Source organism: Arachis ipaensis, chromosome B03, assembly GCF_000816755.2.
Source record: "Arachis ipaensis cultivar K30076 chromosome B03, Araip1.1, whole genome shotgun sequence".
NCBI lineage: Eukaryota > Viridiplantae > Streptophyta > Magnoliopsida > Fabales > Fabaceae > Arachis > Arachis ipaensis.
The window spans coordinates 84,884,878-84,895,132 of NC_029787.2; the positions used below are offsets into that span (position 1 = coordinate 84,884,878).

A 10,255-nucleotide genomic window follows, 5' to 3' on the forward strand; every position below is an offset into this window, starting at 1 on the left:
ATGCAAACCAATTTGGATTGATCTAGTAATTAGTTTACTAGTCCGCTTAAATAAGTATAAGTGTCTGAATCTTATTTTGTGCAAGTAGTAATTCATTGGTCAATATTAAACTCTTAAGTGAGGTTTAAATAAGCATAAGGTTAGTCCTTAACATGTTAAACTAAAAAATACTATGAAAATCCGAAAAAAAAAAAAAAAGAAAAAGAAAGTTAGCACAAGCAGCAATGGCTCAACATTTACAAATTATTCTTTGATACTTGATCAAGAAATGCGTGTTGAAATAACTTTAAAATTTTAATTTTAATTAATTTCTAATTATTTAACAAAAATAAACATAAAATTCTGAATTCTATACTTTTCAAATAAGGCTCTAAACAAAATTGGAATTTTTTTTCTTTTTAATCAGTTTGTCGATTCCATTATCATCAATATTGGAAATTTTCGATAGAATTAGAGTTAGCTTAATGCAACTGACAGAAAAAATAAACGAAATATGTCAACACTCCATGAATAGTAGGTTGATCCCCAATCCGGTTTTTGGGTCAATTTAAACAAGTCTAATTGCAAATTATACACGCTACTTTAATTTTCTTGTATAAATGGGCTCAAACCTCAACCTTATAATTCTCGTCATACAAATTATTTTCGTTCAGTACCAACATTATTGAGGAAGTTGACAAAATTGATTTCTCAAATGAGAAGACTACAAACATCGTAAAGCAAGGAGAGAAGTGAGATTGGAGTAACAAAATGAGTGGGAGTTAACCAAAAATCCTCTAGGTACCCATAATTGATCTAAACTAAAGCTGTACATCTGATCAATAGGATTGCCTGTAATATATATCAACGAGAAAATAGATGCAAAAAGAAAAGGATTTCGACATACACAGTACTGTCTTTGCCATATTGCTGTCGGATTGAAATTTAGGAACCAAGTTGAGCCAGCAATGTATCTCTGATCAAATAAAAGAACACCACTGGCGCATCCGGGTGCAGAACAAGGAGTTCCAGTATTTCATTTCAATTGCAATAATATAAATGCCTTTATCTCAATATATGGAAGCACGTCAGCAATGACCATGATTGCCTGAAAGAGAAAAACCACATATGGCTATCAAACACCGAAAATCTCAGCAACAATCAATCGCATATGGTTCCCCTATTTAAGCTACAAACGAAACCTATAACAATTTAGCAACTCAGGATGTCACGTGGTGTATTATGTGACAATGTTGAAAGTATCTAAACACTTACCGATTCCCTGCTTCTTCTGAGGACGACCTCTGTCAAGGTAGGGAGCAATTATGGCATCTAACTTCACCAACCAGAGAGCAAGGGCTGATGATGTATGGGGCATTAATGCAAAATATGCAATGATTTCTTGAACAACTTTATCTGGTAAGTTGCACTCAAACAGCCAGTGCTTGTTTATTGCACCAACGAAATCAGAGAGAACCTATAAGATTAGGAAATTGAAAAGGAAATAATAGGTCAGTTGTGAGAAATATAATTTCAGGCACATAGCGAAATTCCTTAAAGCAGAAGGCTAAAAACAAAACCTGCAAAAGCTCAACTAAAGATGAAGTGCGCCTGAGTCGTTTAACCCATAGCTTATGAGCAGATTTCCTCCAAGCACCTACCAAGGCATCTTCAGGCATAACAGACTGCACAAAGGGCAACAGAGCAATGGGAAACAGAAAAATCAAACTTCAAAATATCAATATGCATAACATATATGCAAATCACTGCAAGTAATTAATATTAAAAATATCAGGAAGCTGGAGAAGCAGTGAAAGGGAGAGGATGACAAGCATTCACAAAGCATTGGTGTGCACACTTTGGATCAGAAGTAACAAGCTATCCCATATACTTCCCTCAAACAGAGATACCATCGAAAGCATATCAGGTGGCACAAAGTAAATATATCCACACAAAAGCACAACACCACTTTCTAATTTTCAAAAATTTTGGTATATTTTCCCTTGTTTTTGCATGAAAACCTTTCATTTGTGCCCATAATCTACTACAACATTATACAATATATCCAATTCCAAGGCAGCATGTAAAACAGATGAATGACAATTTACCTCAATAGCATAAATTGCAGCTTTCAGTGATTGAATCTGTGATGATAGAACTTTATGATTTGGAAATGTATTAACATCCTCTTTCTGACAGCATGTAGCTCTGTGAATGGCGTATCTCTCTTCTAGATCAAAATCAAGCTCAAATGTGGTATGGCAAATCCTGCAGTGTCTCTCGTCTCTCCAATAAAGATCATGACAAGTCAGACATTTCGCTAGAGAATCAAGATAAGACCTTCTACCATATTTTACAACGTTAAGATCTAAATAAAAGGATCCCCAAATCCAAGAATCATATCCTTGAGCACGGAGCCACTTTTGCACTTGTTCCTCACCCTTCTTTCCAGCTTCAATAATCACAGCCCCTGCTGAAGGTAGTGTGTCTTTTGCAGTCTCAATCAGATTCAGATTGTCTACATCAGATACCGGGGAATAACTGTCTTCTGAAACCATATCCAGCTCAGATTGATCAGAATGCAACATAGAACCCATTCCAGTACTGTTAACCTTAATCCTAGACATAAATCTGCATAGAGATGCTTGCCGCTTTTCCAGAGATTCAATGAGATGAGCCTCCCGTTTCCCTCTATCATCTAACACTGATAGCAAGGCACATAAGGCCTGCACACAGGATAACCAATACAAACAATTATCATCACCTGAATAGTAATGCATATAATAGACACACTAGGCTAATAGAATGTTTTAGCTAAAATTCCTAATTGACTAGAAAAAAAAATTCAGTAATCAAGAAGAGCTATGTACAATAATAATCTTATAAGTTCACCTCTTCAGTATCAATCACTTCCCAGTGACCATCTTCAGAAGATTCAAAGTAAACCCTCCTGTGGCCAGGATCATCAGCATTACAAGGGCCGAGGAAAAGCCAGTATCTATTGTAGCGACGATCAGATCCCAAAAATACTGATTGAATGGGATGTGAATCAATGGACCCTTTTTCCTTCTCCCCCTGGTTACTGGAATTTGAGATTAAGGATGTGGAATCTACTGGACATGGTAGAAAAGATGAGTTCAATTCTTTTGCATGTTGCATTTGTCCAATCTGGTACCAAAATGGTCCCGGCTTCTTTATTGACGATGCTCTTTTTATTTTTGCTCCAGAACCATGTTGGATGCTCGAATGGCAGTCAGCTGTGATTTTTGTTGGGTCCTGTAAGAAAGATCATTTAGTATCAGAACTTTATGGGATAAGATGAATACTTCAATTTGAGACTGAGAGCAGGATTACAATCCAAGGCCAAAAAAGTTCAGTAGTTTACCTTCATCCTGATGCTGGAACCAGAGGAAAGAAGATCAGTTAGAGCAGCCAAAGCATTCAATTTTTCTTCAATTTTCAAATCTGAATATTCACTCTCCATCAGTCCTAACAACCATATTTCTCCTGGATGGCTCTCATCAATTTCAGTATATACTTTCAGCATATTATTCTTGGTTTTATGACCGTTAGCACACTTCAGTTTTCTCATGTTGCCGCCTCTTGAATCATTTTCAAAATCATCATCACTGCTAAACGTATCATTGTAATTGATTTCATCATCAACACTCCCAGCATCCTCCATATCTGATTGAGAATCATCTATGTCCTTCGTAACAGTGCTCATACGCACACGATATGCAGATGGTGAAATCTTTTCAAATAAAGTAATATCACTTGAAAGTGTGGAACATATTAAAGATTCCAGGTCCCCAGTTGTGCCATCAAGGTATAATTCTACAATCTGCAAAACATCAAAATACAGTTGAAATTAAACAATAGCATCTTAATATTTCAAAAAATCTAATAACAACAATCATGAAGATATTTTAAGGATTTGGATCCTCTAAAGTTTGAATTTCACTTTAGAGAGTAAAGTGTGATCTTCTACCCTTGAATAGTTTCTCTTTCATATTTATTATTGGTCCCACCTATGAAATCAATGGTGAGGGATCACACTTTACTCTCTAAAGTGAAATTCAAACTTTAGAGAATCCAAATCCATATTTTAAAATAGGCAGTAGTATCTCCCATCAAACTTGTACTTTCCTCTTTCTAAATCACTTTCTTGAAACTGGTTAATTTCTTAATTTCCAAATTAAAATAGGACAAACATCATACAGCACACGCTTGGTTACCTGTTTTAAGTTTGCTAGCTCAGATACCTTGCATCCATTGTTTCCTCGCTCTGACAAGATTTTAAACAACTCTCCCTTCAAGGTGCCAGGGTGTAGGCCATAGTTTACAAAAAGATTCAACTCCTATAGAACATAGCATATGTATGTTGTAGCATTAGCTATGAATAGTAGTAAATATATGTATGGAATATAATATTTGAATATTATTTTATTTCATCTTAGTATATAGTAAAGTAGACAAAGGATAAGTAAACCTGTGTTTTCCAATAATAAGTTAATAACAAAAGTATTTGTAATATAATGGTTCGTTTACATCTAAATTAAACTGATCTTGTCTGAAATACCTTGCTAAGTGCCTCTCTTCGTAAGGCCCCTTGCTTTGAACCAAATCCAGAAGCAACAAGCACTTGACGAAGTATTTCAACCCAAGTAAGAGCATTCAGAGAACTTCTCCAGCAGTCTACAGAATATTCTTGACTTTCAACCTGTCAAATCATTATTAAAACCATGTAAAGGATTCTTATCTTGAGCGATAATTGACTACTGTGAGCTATTCTGCATAATAGACAACAAGGCGTAAGATATCACGACCACACAAATATGAGGTAAAGGTACTCACTGAATGAAGCAATGCAAGAAAATTGCAGGACTTATTTAAATGAGGTGAAAAACCATTGGTAAGCTCCACTTCAATGTCAGATAGAAGAAGTGAGAGAAGGGCTATGTGAGTCTTTCCAATTAAAACTGAGTCCTGGTAGACATATCCACCAATGTAAGCCATTTTTCATAAACTGGAAAATTAAACAAAGAAACTGGAAATGCTTCTGAAATATAATCCTGGGTCAAGAATGACAAATTACCTTATCATGAAATGCTTGAACAAACTCATCCAGAGTGAATGGGCATATATTGACTACTGTAGCATATGTATAAAGGAAATGAAAAACCTGCCAAACAGAAAGTTAGTTCTACAACAGTTTGAGTCAATTGTAATTAAAATAAGTTTCAAAACAATAAGAAATGAAGCAAGATCATATTCTCAATAAAGTAAGCTTAACAGTCTTAAATAATCAAAGAGGGAACGTATTCCAATTCATAGCAAACAGATATTGTAGGGTAACAAATAAGATCCCAATTACTCAAACATTCAAAAGGGGCAAAGAATGAGATAGTAATAGGATAGAAAGTGACAATAGAAACCTTCGCTCAAAATTATTTTAACATCTTTCTGGAATATGAGACAATTGCCAGAGCAGAACAACAATGACATCAGATCTCACCCAGATAAATGACCCCACTAAGTATAAGAACAAAACATATACTAATATGAAGATCTAATATGAGAAACTAGGAAATAAAGGGGCCTACCCACCTATGATTGGTGAATCTTCTAGAGAAAAGAAAAAACGCTCACGATATATAGTTCTTAATATAAACAATTAAATCTTTCATTTACGTCTGTAAATATGTCAATTAGATTTTACACTTTTATCTAACATGGCAGCCTTTATTCAGCACCAACGTAAAAATGTATACTATACAAGGGTAACTCAAAGAAATGTATAGAGAAGTGCATCTGCACATAGGTACAAATATAGCAGAAGAACATATGCATTCACAAAAAAAGGATCTCTCAAGTCAAAAAAGTTGATCATATGCACCTTAAATAATTTCTTCACAATTTCTGGAGAGGAATCCCAAGGTTGCAAACAGATAGGTTTCTTCATTTTGACAGTATCTGGGGGGAACTTAACTAGCACATCTGTAAAGGACCCAGGCAATCAGTGACTGCTAATAATCAGAACATTTCAGATTCATGCAGTCACTAGAACAAAACACATACGTTTGGGGGAAAGTTATTCCTGCAAAAGTTACCTTTGCAGAGTGCGCAACCAAACATTCCACTTGCAGCAAGATGATCAGAACACAACAGCATATTGGTTCCTGCTCGGAACTCTCTCATCTCAAGCTCCTCATCATCGACTAACATTGAAATTTGATCAAATCCCTCCTCAAATATTGCGCTATCCACCTCAAGTTCACATTTTTCCTTCAATGACTGGTTCTGAGTTACATATAGATTAGATTTCCCCTGCCAGATAAAAGCAAGCTGTAATCTTGCGAAGTCCAGCAAAATCAACCAGAATACTGAAAAACTCAACATTTTATTTACCATTTGTCTTTGTATGGAAAGTTTCCTCTTGTCCTGAGACTTATTTATCCTGTGCTGTGTTTTATTTCTTCTGTTCTCACGAACTGGTTTCTGTACCATAGACTTTGAGACTAGATGAGTGCCTTGCTCTCGGCTATCAAAATCAAAGTCATTTGGAAGGTCTTCAGCATAAGGATTGGTTGCCCTCCAGACTGTCATCAAACCTTTGCCCATACCATGTTTCTTCACTGATGTTTTCTTATTAAAGCTTGGGTGACTTCCACATGCACTCTTGGAAACCTGAGGAAAAAGGAACTGAGATAGGGTGTCACAAGAAACTTAAAAATTCATCCTCACGATAATAAAAGTTACCTTTCTCATTTTGGCGGGCCCGTAGTCCTCTACATATGAAGGAGTGTAACTCTCTGACCCTAAGCAATCAATGACAAAGTTATTCAACACAACACAACTTCACTCCCTCAATCTCCACTCTCAAATAAAGAATAACAAATTAATTAATTAGCTATTAATCCGTTGCTGTTCAAACTACTGCAATTAAGTCATTGTTTAAAACAACCCAATATTGCAGTTTTGGCAGTCTCTGCAGCTGAATAGCAACTACTACCATGGCTCTACTTGTACAAATCACAATTTAAAATAATGGCTTATAAAAGAAGAACGAACAAATTAATTAACAAATCAGTAGCATAAACCAGAGAGAGGAAGGGAGAGAGAGACGCACGAGAAGGAAGATAATCAAATTCGAGACCAATAGGAGGACCATCGCTCCTCAAATTATCATAGTCCGTTGTAAAAAATTCCTGAAGACGCTTATGCTTCTTCTTTCTACTAACTCTCCCTGTTACAGCCATATCGTAAGTTGAAGGCGAAGGAGCGTTAGAGTTCTCCTTCTCTCTATGCCGTTGCTGTTGTTGCATCCTTCTAGAAGCTGCGGCGGCGATTCCGAACAGGCTTTTACCAGCACCGGAACGAGGTGGCACGATCACTCCATTTTCTCCCTCCTCCGTCTCCATTCCCGTCCGTGCTGTTAGGTGCTTCTTCTCATCTGCACCGCCACAAACAAGAAATGGAAGGTGTTAATGGAAACTAAAAAATTAGATGAAAATTATCAGCGGGAAATGCGTTTATGCAGTGCTACGAAGATCAATGACTGAACTGAGCTGAAATTAAGTGATTCCGCGAAATTTGGATTAGTGGAGTGAGTGTGAGCTAAGAAGATATAAGGAGAATGAACTTGTGCAAATGTGAGAGCAATTGACCTGAATTGCAGCTTCGACAGTGTGTTTGGGAAATGAAATGAGAGAGGAAAATGAAATGGTGTGTTTATTATAAAAAGTCGAAGAGAAGAGAAGGAATGGAAAGGGGATAATGAAGAAAGTAGTCTCAGATGAAGTAGGGAAGTAGGGTTTTGGGTTTTACGAAACAGAAATGAAATATCTACGTTTATTTTTCCTTTTTACCAATTAGTATCTGTAATCACTAATCGCGCTAATATCTGACCACAATATCAGTACTCAGCAGCACTAGCACCCATTGTCTTTTGTTCTTTATTTTCAGAATCGGGCTTTCTTTTTCCCTCCTTTGTTTGGGCTTTTTTTGGGTTATATATAATCGCATAGCCAATAGGCGATAGCCCTTCTCTTAACATGTTAACAATTTGTTGGGCTCAATTTAAGCCCGTGTACGGTTTGGGAGTTTGTCCTCAACTCAGAACCGGTTTTAATTCACGTCCAACAAAAAAAAAAAAAGAAATAGTTCTAAACTTTTAATTGAATGACAAAATATATAGTATTGAGGCAGGGTGTGTGGGAAATCAGTTTGCCACTTTGCCTCATATTAAGCCACAGTTAGAATCGATTCTCACTTCGAGTATCAGTTGGATTTAGTGTGTATGAGCTGGTATGTACAAACAAAAAAAGATAAAATATAGTGTTTTTTATATATTGCTAATGACAGGTCATCTTAAGTAATTTTTAAAATTTTTTTATTTATTTTTTTAGATTTTAATCAAATATTCGAAATTAGAATAGTATTTATGTGTTTTCACGAGTTTTTAGGCTCAAAATCAGCAAAAATCGAAGTTTTTTTACAAAGAAATCACAAGTACAGATAAATCGTGACTTAAGAAACAAAACCATGCCATAAAAGGCTAACTTGGACACCCAAAGGCACCCAAGCAAGCACGCCGAGCAGACAAGGGCCCACGCCTGGCGGCCAAGGGCATACGCCATGCGGCTAGCTCTCCATGCTCAGCGGACAGCACCTATACCCAGTGGACAACACCTACGCCCAGTGCACCCACCTTTCTCCCTTCATCCACCGAGCGTCCTCCAAGCACTCCATACACACGTCCGGCGCGTGTCCTCCCTAGAAGGTGGAATTTTGGGCTTTTGCCCAATTTTCTCTAATGCAAATCCAAATTAAAGACAATTTCAACTTTCAAGAAGTAACAATTAAGACTCAAGCTTAATTATCTACATTATTAGAAGTCTTAATCACATCTAAAATATTGAAGACTCTAGAAGATTACTTATTAATTCTTTCTAGAAACATAAAGGATTTCGTCGTTATAATTTGATTTGAATTATTATTATTTTGATTTTGAAATTGAAGTCAATAATTAGTTATCTTATCTTTTTCTCTAACAGATGAGATTAGGATAGTTTGAATTTGAATCCTAGAATTAGGATATAAATAAGTGAACCTTGTTTAATGAGGGGAATATTCCGCTCCTCAACACAATTTTCTTCTTGTTTTTCTTTCATTCCATGGGTAACTAATTCTTTGTCAAAGGGTTAGAAGCTCTGTTTATATTTTCTATGGATTATGAATCTACGTTTATTTTATTTTGAAGTCTTACATTGATTTCATGATTGAGTTATTCGTTCTTCATTCGGATTAACATCATCGAAAGGTATACAAGTCCCTTTTGAATTCTTTTAATTTAATTACAAAATTTGATAATTGAATTAAAGGTTGAAAACTCTTTCACATGACTCTTTGAATTCAGTTAGGAATAGTGGTTCAATTAGTGTGCGACATATGCATGATTTTCAATCACTCTAATTTTGAATAAGTGACATATAATTTGGATTAGAACAATTTTTGAAAATTGTGTTTTCTTCTAAGGTTACTGAACAGGACTAGCTTGAATACGTGACATATAATTCGATCTAAGGACTACTTTTAAATCCTATTAGAAATTGAATTAGTTTTTGTGCTTAAACTCTTTAATTAATTAACTGACAACTATTTGATTGAAGAGAATCTGAGACACCATGGAATTGGAAATTAGTTACTAAAGATTTGTCATGAAAGATATTTGCATACTTCAAAATAAGCAAACAAGGTTTAGTTTTCCTAAAAGCAAATACATCTCCGAAGCCCTTGACTCTCACCATTATTGTCTTCTCTCGATCAACATCCAAGTTCACTGTCTCTCAAGCACTCAAGATTCCAAGCAAGATACAAGTTTTGCCCTCATCAATCCAGGTTATTTTAATCTAATTAGATATTTAATCTGATATTTACTTGCTCAGTCCTTTAATTCTTGTGGGAATGATATCCACTCACCGAGGTATTATTTGTACGATCCAGTGCACTTGCCGGTATCCGTGAACTTTACTTTTCGCTCATCAAGTCTTTGGCACCGTTGTCAGAGATTAATTGAGATTGACAACATAACGTCTGGTTAAATCCTAACTTAGATCTTGTTTACTTTCTTTTATTTTATTTCACTCTTTGTTTCTTTATTTTCTTTTCTTTTCTTCTATGTTTTTTGTCTTTCCTTTTCTTTTCTTTAGTCTTATTTCTTTAATTCTTGTATACTGTAAGGTACGTTTGATCTTGTTTTTATTGCTCATGC

General features: G+C 35.6%; 1 protein-coding gene across 1 annotated transcript; it reads right to left on the reverse strand.

Annotated features, from left to right (window-relative positions):
- LOC107630650 (homeobox-DDT domain protein RLT3) lies at nucleotides 564-7,563 on the reverse strand. Its single transcript, XM_021119040.1, has 16 exons — nucleotides 7,542-7,563; nucleotides 7,112-7,435; nucleotides 6,742-6,800; nucleotides 6,391-6,684; nucleotides 6,093-6,309; nucleotides 5,879-5,979; nucleotides 5,078-5,164; nucleotides 4,837-4,968; nucleotides 4,562-4,702; nucleotides 4,218-4,340; nucleotides 3,365-3,823; nucleotides 2,872-3,255; nucleotides 2,088-2,705; nucleotides 1,560-1,664; nucleotides 1,255-1,456; nucleotides 564-1,087 (listed from the first exon to the last, which is right to left on the reverse strand). The coding sequence occupies exons 2-16, from the start codon at nucleotides 7,401-7,403 to the stop codon at nucleotides 1,068-1,070; spliced, it is 3,234 nt and encodes a 1,077-aa protein (XP_020974699.1). The 5' UTR covers nucleotides 7,404-7,435; nucleotides 7,542-7,563; the 3' UTR covers nucleotides 564-1,067.